The sequence below is a fragment of the Gopherus evgoodei genome, chromosome 2, assembly GCF_007399415.2.
Source record: "Gopherus evgoodei ecotype Sinaloan lineage chromosome 2, rGopEvg1_v1.p, whole genome shotgun sequence".
Classification (NCBI taxonomy): domain Eukaryota; kingdom Metazoa; phylum Chordata; order Testudines; family Testudinidae; genus Gopherus; species Gopherus evgoodei.
Genome location: NC_044323.1, coordinates 155722963 through 155736636, shown reverse-complemented (window position 1 = coordinate 155736636; position 13674 = coordinate 155722963). Strand labels below are relative to the sequence as shown.

The 13674-nt window shown below is 45.6% G+C and overlaps 1 protein-coding gene across 6 annotated transcripts in view; it reads left to right on the top strand.

Moving 5' to 3' along the window:
* Nucleotides 1-13674, top strand: part of DPYSL2 (dihydropyrimidinase like 2) — a 105276-nt gene that overhangs the window by 53909 nt on the left and 37693 nt on the right. For all 6 annotated transcript variants that reach the window (XM_030552011.1, XM_030552012.1, XM_030552010.1 and 3 more), the window contains 4 exons: nucleotides 8194-8358; nucleotides 10416-10477; nucleotides 11864-11944; nucleotides 12990-13058. In XM_030552011.1, the coding sequence (XP_030407871.1) occupies nucleotides 8194-8358; nucleotides 10416-10477; nucleotides 11864-11944; nucleotides 12990-13058 (377 nt within the window). The remainder of the gene's footprint in view (nucleotides 1-8193; nucleotides 8359-10415; nucleotides 10478-11863; nucleotides 11945-12989; nucleotides 13059-13674) is intronic.

Sequence of the window (13674 nt, the reverse complement as noted above, 5' to 3'; positions counted from 1 at the left end):
AACAGTGGTTAGTGTTGTTGTCTCACTTTGACTTATTGTCTGGTTTTAATCTTGAGCTGATTAATTTGTACCAGGAGGGAGCGAAGGGAGCGTGACAGAGACAGAAAGGCGGCAGTGGATATGCGGGTGAGGGGGGTGGTGGTCAGAATGGGTTGGGAGTAAGAACAGATGCACCTTGTAAGCAGAGTGAAAACTGCATAGAATGACCGAGGAAAACCTGGGCAATTAAAGGGAATGTCTTAAGGGTTGTGGTTGGGATTTTCAGAGCAGGTAGGTGCCTAAATCCCATTGATTTTTCCATGGGAAATTGGGTTTCTAGCTTGCTTGCCCAGGGGAAAAATATGCTTCAGATTCAGAGGCTTTTGAACACCCCAGGATCATAGGAGGAAAATATAAAGATTTGCTATAAAGCAACATGATGAGGAGTCCGGTGGCACTGTAAAGACTAAGTGGTCTTTTTAACCCACGAAAGCTTATGCCCAAATAAATCTGTTAGTCTCTAAGGTGCCACCGGACTCATTGTTGTTTTTGTGGATACAGACTAACACGGCTACCCCCTGATGCTATAAACAAAAACACCATCATCTCTGACCAGCTCCTCAGCTGATGTAGAAAAGCATTGTTGCCCCTTTGACATCAGCGGAGCTACACTGGGTTACAGCAGCAGCTGGTACTTTGTTTTATATCTTAGTTTTGCCATAAGAAGAGAGGGAAAAGTTTTTTTTTGTTTTTTTTTTTTAGCAATTCAGTCTTTTTAACTAGATGCTTATTCTCAATACTGTAGACATGGATAAAAAGGACGAGTTGCTGGCTGGTAATGCACTACCCTAGAGTCTGGGGAGCAGTGTTCTGGTCCCAAATTTGCCACTTATTGCGGGTGAAATTTCACTCCTGTGGATGGGGTTGTTACAATGCCGACGCACAACTTCAGTCCTATTTAAGCCTTATTTTGAGGTCTGAAGTGCACGTAGGCCCATGCTAGCCCTCTGCACTAGGGCAGATTTCCTTCTTTGGGACCTTGGCAAGACACTTTGGGTGAAATTGCGGCCCCTTAGAAGTCAACGGTAGTTTTGCCATCAACTTCAGAGGGGACTCTTTTCACTCTTCACCTTTCTGCTGCAGTTTCCCCAGCTATGCCTCACAAAAGTCTCTCTCTCCATCTCAGAGGAGCAATTTTCTCAGACTCCTAAATTAGGGTGCTAAATCAGCCTGTAGGGGTCGAATGCTCAAAAGGAGTTAGGCTCCCAGCTTTTATGTAGACTCCTATCTTCTTTTGAGCGTTCAGCCCTAGGAGTTTTAAACAGATAGCTGGGCACAAATGTATTTATCTACGCACTTAAGTGTAGAATTGTGGTGGTGTTGCTCTTTTCAGCAATGATAAGAAGAGACTGGTCAGTTTGATTTTTGATTTTGGTCAGTTTCACCATTTGCTTCCCACACAGTAACCCAACACTATTGCATTTGGGGTTTGCAGTTCTGCTTTGGAGAAGGTTAAAATTTAAATGCATGTAATGATTTCTATTCATAGTGAACCATTTTTTGAGGTCCTTACCTTGGGTTCTCCATTTATCTCACCGAAAATAGACCTAAATAAGATCTGACTTACAAATGAGTAGGAACTTCATCCCAGAGCCTGAAAGTTTTTGAGGCACCCAACTCCCATTGATTTCAGTAGGAGTTAGGCGCTGTTAATACCTTTAAGGATCTCGGCCTTCAGGATTAGGGATGAAATTGACTCCACCTCAGAGAGCCAGCACAAAATCTGTGCATCACTCAAGTCCTGTTTTGCAGGCAGTTCTGTGTTTCATAGGGGAGAATTTCAACTTTAGTGCTTTAGGGCTGTGTCATCAGACACTTTTTTCAACTTTGAGCTTAAACACAGTTGACAGCTTCCCCTTTAAAGATTAGATTTTGGCATTGTTTGTGCAGTAATAATGGAGACCAGGATGAAAACATCGGGGTCAGGGAAGGGAGAAAATCAAAGCAATAAACAAATGCAAAGTAAGGGGGTGATAACAGCATCTGCTGAGAGAGTTTCTTTTGAATCCATCCTGAAGTAGCTAAGCCACACACTGCTCCAGGAATTGAACATCCCATTCCCTCGCTTCCAAAACAAAGGAAAGACACTAACAACAGTACAAGCAGCGGGGTTCCCAAGAGACAAATTGTTCAGTAGGGTCAGAACAGGACGCTGCATTTCACATGTGAAGCTTCCAGGGTGATCTGCGAGACTGGGTTTTCTACGTGTTCTAGTGGGTCAGGAGCCCTTGCATCCGTGGTCTGCTAGCAGATAATACCCCAGGGTCATTGCGGGAAGCTAGGAGTGTGGGAAAAAGGGAGGAAGAGGCAGATGGATTTTCATAAACTTCTCTGTAGACATGTGAAGCATGGCAACCTTAAAGAAAATGTTTTTGTTTCCCTCCATGCTAGTAAGTTCTGTCTGAGCCCTGGAAGTAAATCATCCTGTTTGGATGCATGTGCACAACTTCCACTAGTGCTAATGGGAGTGGGGGGTCATCTGGCAAGGGACAACTGCAACTCACTAATCCAGGGACAGTGCCTAGTTCTTTTCTGTTTCATTCTGGTGTCTGACCCTGATATCTAAAAGACTTAGATGGACATAGGCTCATTGATACCAGCTGGAGCTTTGGCTCTTACATTTTCATTTCAAAGAACAGCTGAGGGAGCCTCTGGAGGCTGGGAGACTGGGCTATGACCTCACTGGTCTGGTTTTCAATTGGCCATCTTCCCAAAAGCACAAAACATGCTGGGTCTCTCTCCTTCCTCACCAGTGTGGACACATTGAAGCTGCCTTGTACTATTATAGTTATACCTGCAGGGATGCCAATATAAGGCACCTTTATACTAGTATAACTGTGTGGCCAGTATGGCTGTATTGATTTAAACTATTTTGATAGAAAAAAATCACACTGCTAACCAAAATAGTTACATCAGAACAAACCTGTGTGTAGGTGACACATAGGTCTATTTTGGAACCAAAACTGTAAGGGTAGATTTGAGTCTCCGTTCCCTTCCCCTCCTGGAAATTCAAAGGCATTCAGAGGGGATTCCAGATTTGTTTTCCACTCCGAGTTTGGGGCCTTTTTATTTCCTGCTGCGTCTCCACAACAACCGTAGGCTGTCTACGGTAGCCTGCATGTAGACAAGCACTTCATCGCTCGCGATACAAATCAGCCGGAGACCTCTTACTTTGCAAAACTCAGTGTCCTTTTATTTCCCTGTGTTCATTCCCACCACCATCTATATACAACTCTGTACAATTCAATAGGAGTTAGGCAGCCACCCAGGGGACAGCTAGTTCCTGTAGCTAGCTAGAAGCAGCAGTTCCTTACTCCTCCTGTCCCCCCGCCCCCCCCCTCCAATTCCTTTCTGCCAGCTTTATAGGCCTTCTCCCCAGCAGGCTCACAGGTGATTACTCTTAGGCTCCTTTAATGAGCCACACCCCACCACCTCCAGTCAGTTCCCCTTGATGGGAGCTACACTAGCAGGTTCTGAGCTAACAGCGTCTGGTTCAGTGCCTCTTAGGCCAGCACCCTGTTACACTGCAGTAAATGTGGTCTCTTTGTTCGGTGCTGACAACTCTCCACTGTAGCAGAGGGCATAGTTTTTAATTGAGACCTTAAATAGAGAAAATGGCACCATCCTAACAAACAGCCAACGGATCTGTCTGGTCTCTCCCTTTTTGTTGCTGATGCCTGGCTGTAATGACCAGTTGTAACACTGCGTGTGGTTGCAAATATGTCTTGTCTGGCATTGGTGTCTAATCTAAATCTATCCAGCGTTTGTAATGTACCCATTACCATAGTCTCTGACTGCTACCATTCCCATGTTACTATCACACTGTTTGCTCTGTTATACCTCTTTCCCCCACCCTGTGTCTGTCTTGTCTATTTAGATTGTAAGCTCTTTGGGGCTGAGTCCATTTACCACTCTGTGTTTGTGCAGGGCCTAGAGAAGTGGGACTGCATTCTCAGTTGGTCCTTAGGCATTGTGGTAATTGGCAATATGTGGTTTGCAAAGCAGCCTGAGATAGTCTCGACAGTGATGATCAACAGACAGCAGCTTTTCGATCTGAGTGCATAAACGGAGCAAGATTCGGCTTGCATAGTCTTAAACCATCAAAGAGCTAAAGGAAGCTGTACAAGATGCGTCAGCAATGCTGCTTCCACGCTAGATGTTCCTAATCCCTAGTGCTGATTTTCTCTCTCAGATGTGCCACCATCTCCGTTTTTATAGTCTTATTATAACCAGCTGTGCTTTGATTTTGTCAGAGATCAGATGGAGATTATCCATCTCTCTACGCCCCCTCCCCCCATTACTCATACTTGGACAGCACATGAAATAAAAGAGCGACAAAGATCTGATTCGAGACAGAGTCGATCCTTTGCACTGGGATCTTACACCTGTGTGGTGTTTAACCCTTTCATGCCAGGAGGTAAGATTTCCTAATGATCCCTTTGTGCTCTAATTTGCACTTCTATAGCCCTTTTTATCCAAGCATTCAACAATTTAAGCCTCTTAGCATCATGGTGTGTTAGGTGGTAACTGTGCCCTTTTTATTATTGTGCACACCGAGGTTCAGGAAAACGCCGACCAACATTTTAAGACTTGGGTGCCTAAAAGTAAAATGCCCAAATCCATATTCAGACACATAAATAAATGGCCCAAGGAAGGACATTTTTGTGGTAAGGGCACTGGACTAGGACTCAGGAGATTATGGTGCAATTTCTGTACTTTTCACGGACTTCCTCTGTGACCTGGGTCAATTAACGTCTTTATGTCTTATTTCCCACTGTGCAATATGGGGACACAATCTCACCAGGGCATTGGAGGTTACATTCTTAAATGTTCACGAAGCTTTCAGATACGGTGTAAACTATTCAGAGCGGAAGCAGCTGGTCTTCACGACGGGCTGAGACTCACCAACTAATTTCACAAAATGCTGCCGTTGAAGTTGTTGTGCCTACGGACCTAAGCTGCAGTTGAATTTGCGATGCGGAGGCAAAATGTTCTGCGTCACACCCTCCCGCCTTGCAGAATTACTTGCTACATTTAGCTGCAGGCACAACTTCATTCGAAGGGCACAAATATTGTAACTGTTACTTGCTGACAGTCACGTAGCCACCGTTACAAAAATGGAAGCAACGGCCAAAGCTTCTAATTCATGCAACAAAGATGGTTGCTTTACATAATCCTCTTTACTTCCTGGAACACTCGCTCATCTCAGGCAGTTTGGGGACATCGTTACTTATTCAGACGGCTGGCTGTGGCTAATGAGGCGTTCAGGGTAGCGACGCTGTTTCTACCAAGTTTCTCATGTAAATCTTGGATGGTTTGTCTGGCTCTGAGTAAGAGCAAAGGGATGGTTTGTGATACGGCAAAGGCTAACAGGGCCTGAGAACACCGTCTCTCATTTCAGCTGTTCCATCACGATTTAGAGCCAAATGCTGGGCTGATTGCAACCCAGGTACTTAACAATATAATTAAACTGCTCTGGTTTCTCTGCTGATAACTAAGCAGGTTTAATGTATTTTTTACCCCTTGTTGTTGGCCAATGTACAATCAGCCCAGCTCTTTTCCCTCCCCTTGCCCCAACACAAGTTCAGTTTGTGACCTCTGAAGCCATGAGATTATGTATTTTTCATCCCCCTTGAGGAGCTGCCCAGTCTTTCAGACTCTGGCTTTGTGGCCTTGTTCCATGCTTGTGTTTTTTCTTCAGGATGTGGAGCCCTCTGACTGCATGGTCCTCAGGGCTTGCTGACTTGAGAGAGAGCTCTTCGTAGTACTTACATTTAAACAATTTTTGGAGGGGATATTGAATGTCATGTTTCAGAGTTGTAGGGTTTTTCACCTGTTGATCTCCAAGCTCTTTACAAAGGAGGGTAATATCATTATCCCAATTTTACAGACAGAGTAACTGAGGCACGGAGAGGGGAAGTGATTTGCCGGGTGGCCGAGCCAAGAATAGAATGCAGATCTCTTAGTTCACTGGACTATGCTGCCTGTACGTACGACATTGGTGTTAGTTCTGATCTGTCAAGTTCCTAATGGCTCTGGACCTGCTTCCCTCCTTCACGTGATGCTGCTCCAGTTGCAATCAGTGGAGGCCCTGGAAATGGAGTCCTCTCAGAAGAGGTGGCTGGCAGCACGTTCTCCGTGAAGGTGTTTAGAACTCGCCCCTTCTTCATCCACCGGAACCCAGATTTGCCAACTTCCCTGGGCATGCTGCGGAACCCAGTTTGGGCATTGGGGAGATGATGAACTGGGATGTAGGGGGGTTGTGTTGGAGTCATTATGGGTGGGCTAATATCAGAATATCAGCAGCTCAGACAGGGCTTTATTCTGAAGTTTTTGCATTGACTCTTGTTTTTAACAGCTAGGTTATACAGCTAGTGCTAAAAAAAAAAATCAGTACAGTAGACTCTGTACAGGGGCTCCTTTTCAGATTACACTCAGAAGGCCTCCCTTGTGCATACGTATTTGAGGTGAAGCTCACCCTTGTGCCAAGAGCAATTACAAGGTCTAGTGTGCACCACTTAAGCCCCACTTGAACCTTGGGCTGAAGGTGGATGAAAGTGGTATGTTGATCTTGTCTGGGCCCCTCTGCACACGGGTAACTATCACCCTGGATCTACAAATGGCACCTTAAAAGAAGTTCATTGAAGGTGTGCGTGAATATATACAATTGCCATGGTCTCTGCATTGACTGCAGTGTGCAAATTAGGGGTCTATCAACAGGTTTTAAAGACAATTGTAACCTTAATTATTTTGGTGGATTTAAAGAAGAGCTGAACTTGCTCTCTGGAATCTTTGCTGCTCCCTCTTTTGGTGTTAGCTGTGGGATTATGGTAGCAGCAAATCAGAGACTAGGTGCAGAAAGTGGACCTTTTAATATCTCATCTTTGTATTTAAACTGGAAACTCTTTAGGGTAGTGTAGATGAGCGGACTCACCCCTGCGACGCCTCCTGCTGGTGACTCTTGGAAATTAGCTCAGTTCAGCTCCAGAGCGCCCTCTGCTGGCCAGTGATCCAACTGTCCTCCAGCCCCTGTGTCCCTCCCTGGACTTGGTGCCCTTTTACATGGGATGCTGCCCCTTGGCAGTAACTCCCTTTCTCTCAGGGTCTCCCCTCCCTGGGAAACCTCCTCCCTCTATCCCCACCTTGCCTCAGTATATGGCTGCTGCCAGTCATTGTCTGGCCCCACGCCCTGGGGCGGACTGCAGTATCAGCCACTCATCACTGGCAAGGAGGGTTTGGACCTGCTGCCTTCGCCTACCCCTTGGCTGCTCTCTGCAACCCCCAGTACCTGTTAGCCCAATCTTAGGCTGCAGTCTGAGGCTTTCCAGGCTGGAGCTCGCCAGCTCCTCAGCCTTTCCCCAGCTCTGCTTCACTCAGGTACCTTGTGTTTAGCTCCCTGCAGCAAGGCCCTTCTCCTTCTAGGGCTAGAGAGAGACTCCTTGGGCTTCTGGCTCCCAACCTCTTATAGGGGCCATCTGGGTCTGATTGGGGAAAGTAGGCTCAGCTGTGGCCATGCCCCAATCAGCCCAGACTTCTTGCCCCAGCCACAGCCCTCCTCCTGGGCTGTTTTAAGCCCTTCAGGGCAAGAGCAGGTGACCACCCTGCTGCAGGTAGGGACAGTCCTTATGTTCTGTGTTTGTATGGTGCTGAACACAGTGGGGTCTTGGTCCGTAACTGGAGCCTCCAAGGTATTATAATACATTCCAAACCCTTTGGGGTACCTTATCCAGCATCTCATGGGGCACAGAGTAGACAACTGGAAAGCTGCTCATGGGGTCCAGGGTGGTATCATCTGTCATTGTTTGTAACCCTAATAGGAAACGGGAGTAACTGTACATATAACTGCAATGGTTTGAATTTGCACTGGCTTTGAACTAGGAATTTCATCTGCTCCATTCACATACACCTGCAGTGAAACACTCTAGTAACTGAATTATTTCCTCCTTTAGTTTTTGCTTGTAATCAGATGGCAGAGTGGGTTCTCGAATGCTGGGCTTTTGGGGAAACACAGATCTTTTCAAACTCCAATTTTTCTTTAGAGAGGGGGGAAAACATCCTGTTTCAGAGAGTCAGTGGAAAGCGCGATCTGTCTTGGATGGCTGCTAAAGACCTTTGGACGCATACTCACGGGTGCAAATGCTTTGTCTTTTTCAGTTGATCACGTAGTTCCGGAACCAGGGACCAGCTTGCTCACGGCATTTGACCAGTGGCGAGAATGGGCGGATAGCAAGTCTTGCTGCGATTACTCTCTGCATGTGGATATCACAGAGTGGCATAAAGGGGTTCAGGAGGAGATGGAAGCCCTGGTGAAAGACCACGGTAAGTTTTGGGATCATTTAAATCAATATGTTTTTACTGATTCAAATTTTATTCTTTTTTTATTTGTTTTGGTCAAATTAATGGCCAGATCAGAGTTCAGAATGGGGTCTGTGTTTTTGTTGGGGCTTGGTACATCAGGAGGCAGTGTTGTAGGGGGGGCTGGAGAAGCAAGGTTAGTGTACGGGGTGGGAATGGAATCCAGTGTTGCCGTTCTGAATCCTCTGGAGTGGTGTTTGGGCAGGGAAACTGCACTGACTGTGTGTAAGGGGTAAGATGTGATGGCTGAGGTGGTATTGCCCATGGCTGCCGTGGAGAGCTACCCATGTCATTCAGAACAAGGCATGCTAGATCCTCAGATGAGCTAAACTGGCATAGCTGCATTGTCTTCAATGGAGATTTGGTGAGCTGCAACCACAGAGGATCTGTAACTTCTCTGGAGAAGGCATCTCCCTAAAGGAGTGATGGCGACGCTTTTGTAGGACGTTTCTCTCCCTGTTGGCCAGTGTCAGCAAGAGAGCTGTAAATCATCCAGGGGAGATAGAGGCGGCCTGACTTTCCTTTCACTTTCAATGGTGCAAATCAGGAGTAACTCCTGGAGTTAAACTAGGGTAAGCGAGAAAATAATCCGGCTCAGGAAGAACAATCCTTCAGTGGCCAGCGAAGGTAGAAGAGTTAGATAAGATGATTGAATAGGTCTTTCCTATCTCTGATTTCCTTGACCTTTTGTCCCTGGGCTGGAAGGATTTTCCATTCTTTTTATGGTTTAAAAAAACCACCACCAACAAACTTTTACATCCTAATGGTGGTTTTCCTACACATCTTAGTCAAGAATTTTTATCCTGTCATGTGCTATAGAGCGCAGGGGAGGGAAGGCCGATTTGCAGGAACTGTAGAAATGTTCTGTTAGCAATTCTCCAACTGTCTAGCAGGAGGGGTTGGGAAACCAGGCAGCCAGTACCCATTTTTCAGGTATTCGGCTTATTTTTTTGCTCAGGCTCCCACAAAGCTGAATTCAAAAGATTTATTCCTTTTTGGTGTTGAGTGGTGCCCTAAAGGCTGAGCTCTCCTCTCTGCCACAGGGTGGGCTCCATCATTCTTACTAGTGGAGTTATTAAATGCCACATGGCTAAGAAGATGGTAGCCTTTAACTGTGATTTATTAAGTGTTGTGTGTGTTTCACAGCAGATTGAATTTATTTCTTTATTATTTCTGCTCTCTGGGGAAGCCCAGAGAGGTCCACATCTTATTTCCAGTAGCGTCTCCAGGGCTCATCAGTTGTATCGTCATACTCTGGTGTATTTCAGTACATTACAAACTGTGGGATCAGTTCTGCTCCCAGTGCAGTCAAAGACAAACTCACATTAACTCTAGTGGTGGTAGGTCCATTGTCATGCATGGCGCACAGTCGAAGGGGCTGATACTGCCAGGTGCTGAGCACTTTAACCTGACATTGCATTTTCACAGGAGCTGAGGTGGTGTAAATTAGCATAGCGCCATTGATTTGATTGGAAGGACCTTGATTTACTCCAGCCGAGGATCTGGCCCTCAGAGCCAAGAAGGATTGGGCTGTCCGTAGCAGGACCGTTCCATTGAACAGATGCAAAATCAGTGCATTTTGATGGGAAGAGGTTAAAAGTTTCTTAAAGCCAGCCAGTGTCTATACTTGTTTCAGTGGTACATCTGATCCACTCTGGCAGGAAGAGGAGAGTCCTCCTTATTCAGTTCAAGACAGGTGGAATATTACAGGGCCAGGACTGTCTTATTCTGCAGTTTCCAAACCATATAGTCAGTTTTAGCTCTAAGAACCTTGTGCTCGATTCTCTTCTCACTCACACCAGTGTATTCCCTTTAGCTTCACTGAAGTTCTTCCTGATTTACACCAGCATGAGTGGCAGGAGAACCAGGCTCTTGAGCTGTTATGGCTAGACAGCCAATCTATTAACTTCTGTGTGGATCACTTTGTTTATGTAACATGTGCCTGGCTCACTTGAACTTCAGAGTTATCTATGCCTATTACTTGTACATCCTGGGTGTTTTCTTTGTTTTGTCTCTGCTAGGTGTGAATTCCTTCCTTGTTTACATGGCCTTCAAAGATCACTTCCAGCTAACAGATTCTCAGGTAGGAGGGCTTTATGTTCACAAATGATGCTTTAGCCACACATAGGTTATTGGGCTCAATAGAGAAACAACTGGGTGACATTTAATGGTCTGTGTTATACAGAATGTCAGACTTGATGGTCTAATAGTCCTTTCTGGCCTTAAACTCTATGAATCGATGTTCTGTGCCTGTATCAATGACTCAGGTTATGCCATCAGCTGGGATTGAACCAGAGGCCTCTGGATCTAAAAGCAAGAGCTTCTCCTGCTCGAGGTAAAAGAGCAGCGCTGACAGTCTCGCTCCATTGAAGTCAGTGGCAAAATGTGCATTGATTTCAGCGAGGCCATGATTTTACCCCAGGCCCTTTAATTTGGAGGCAGTACCAGACTCATAAACCTCTTTATGTGGTCTAGCCGTTAGAGGGAGACAAAGCCACGCTGGTTGGCCTGTGTTACACACGCTGTTCTGGGACCTAGTGCCTGATTTTTTAACTGGGAAAGAACTTATTGGGTTTACTGTTGGAATCATTGAGACCTTAAGAAAGAATTGCCACAGGTAATTTTATCTGCACTCCTCAGTCATTGGATATGTTTCATTGTTGGGATGTACAAACTGCAGAAGGCTTTTACTTCCAAACGTGATGTGATGGAGATTTTCCTCAGTGTCTGACATTCGCTTTGAATTGAGTAAGAGGTGACAGAAAAATTGGTCTCTTTTATCTAAGAACATGGTCAAAATTTTCAAAAGTGGTCACAGATTTTGTGAGCCCCATCTTTGGATGCTCAGCATAAGACCCAATGCACCTCATTGTCAGAGAAGTAAAGCTCCAGCAACTCCTACCAATGCAGTGGGAGTTGTGGGCGCTGATCAGCTTTGAGAATCAGGGCAAGTGCTTTTCAAGTTGGGCACCCATGATGTGAGGCATTGAAGATGCCACTTTTGAAAATTTGGGCCCTTAAAACTTCTATTGATGATGTCCTGGAGAATGTACCAATTCCTGTTTTATGCTCCATTATAATAATAATAATAATAATAATTAATAATAAATAATACCTACCTCTTATATCGTGCTACTCATCTGTGAGTCTCAAAGTGCTTTAGAAAGGAGGCTGTTATTGTTATCCCCATTTTACAAATGGGGAAACTGAGGCACAGAGAGGTGAAGTGACTTGCCCAGGGCTCCTCAGCAAATCAATGGCTGGGGCAGGAACTGAGCCCAACTCAGAGTACCAGTCTACTGCCTTATCTTTTACAGCAAGCTAAAGAGAGCTTGTCTGTCTTGGTTGCTTTCCTTTTGTTTCGATTTTACATAACAACTTAAGCTAAAGGACATTTGAGCTACAAGAACACTGAAGTATTTGTAAGACCAAAAGGTGTATATCATATGGTGTCCCATCTTTCTCCTAGATATATGAGGTCCTGAGCGTAATCCGTGATATAGGTGCCATAGCTCAAGTTCATGCTGAGAACGGTGACATCATTGCTGAGGTATCTTATCTGTTTGCTCTGTGGAATTTTAGCTGCATTATGCTGTCAGGTGTTCAAACTCCAGATCCCTCTCTTAAAACCCACAGCAGGAAATCACTAAGATATGAGGGAGGGATAGCTCGGTGGTTTGAGCATCAGCCTGCTAAACCCAGAGTTGTGAGTTCAATCCTTGAGGGGGCCATTTAGGGATCTGGGGCAAAAACCTGTCTGGGGATTGGTCCTGCTTTGAGCAGGAGGTTGGACTAGATGACCTCCTGAGGTCCATTCCAACCTTGATATTCTATGATTCTATGAAGGCGCTGTCTCAAGTAGCATAGACATTTCCATATAGAAAGCAGAGCTATACTTCAAAAGTACTGCCCCTGTAGCTCACAGTAAGAGAATAACAATGCCTCAGGTTTTATTCCATAACAGTTACAAACTATACATAAATCTGTTCACCCATCACTGAAATGCAACCATCTCTGGGGTGGAAGGTGGCCACTGTGTATATTAATATTACACAGCAGTTTAGGATAGGAAGTGAAGAAACGTTTACTATACATTTTGTAGAGTGCCTAGCACAACGGGACTTGGACTTGGTTGGCCTCTAGGGACTATTGCAATAGAAATATAGTAAATAAATAAATAAACTGGGTCCTGAGACTGAGGGCACACTTATTTTACACGAGGCCTAGATCACGCAACTTGGAGATGTATAGGTTTTCAACGCATGGTCTGATAGTTTGGGGGGCGGGGGAGGGAGTTTATTTTGTTCTTTCAAACCTGCAACTTGCAGGGCTGTGAAGTGAAATCAGAGGAAAGGTTGGCATGACAACACTGTGAATGAAATGGCAAGGATTTGCAGAGCTCTGGTAATTACCCAGACACTGGGAGTTAGTCTGAACACCGGTTCTACTACTCCTGCCTTTGTGAAAGTACCTTGGGATATCTAGAGAGCACAGATGACAGGGATCTCAGTTTTATGGCTCTTCCAAATCTCTCCAGCTCCTGGAATTAGAAATGACATTGTTTTGAGCCATCTTCTTGTTTTTTCCTGCCTTAGGAGCAGCAAAGGATCCTGGACCTGGGAATCACAGGCCCCGAAGGGCATGTATTGAGTAGACCTGAAGAGGTGAGGACATTATACATTTTCACTTCATTCCCCCTATTCTGGGTCATGTCATATACTGCCTCATGCCTCGATTAATGTGGCCATGAATATGGTTCACGCCGTGTGCCCTAGGAAATATTGGCTTCACAGACAGATGGGAGGAAGGGAAGAGAGGATACTGAGGCTGGAAGTTCATGTTTGCTTGTTCTGTCCATGCAATAAATACTAGATAATGATGATGACCATTATATTTTATTTGAATTACTGTGGCACTTATGACAAAAATATTTCTATCGTGTCAGATGTCCGGAGGTCTCAAGTTGAAGACCCATATAAGTATCATTAGCCCCCTCTTACAGCCTTGGTAACTGGGAAACAGAAAGGCTCCAAATTTCAAAAACGCTCACTAACATGCAGGGGCAGCTCTAGGGATTTTGCCGCCCCAAGCACGGCAAGCAGGCTGCCTCTGGTGGTTTGCCTGCGGAGGGTCCTCTGGTCCTGCGGCTTTGGCGGACCTGACGCGGGTGTGCCTGCGGGAGGTGCTCCGAAGCCACGGGACCAGCAGACCCTCCTCAGGCAAACCGCCGGAGGCAGCCTGCCTGCCACCCTCGCTGCGCTGGCAGAGCGCCTCCCGCAG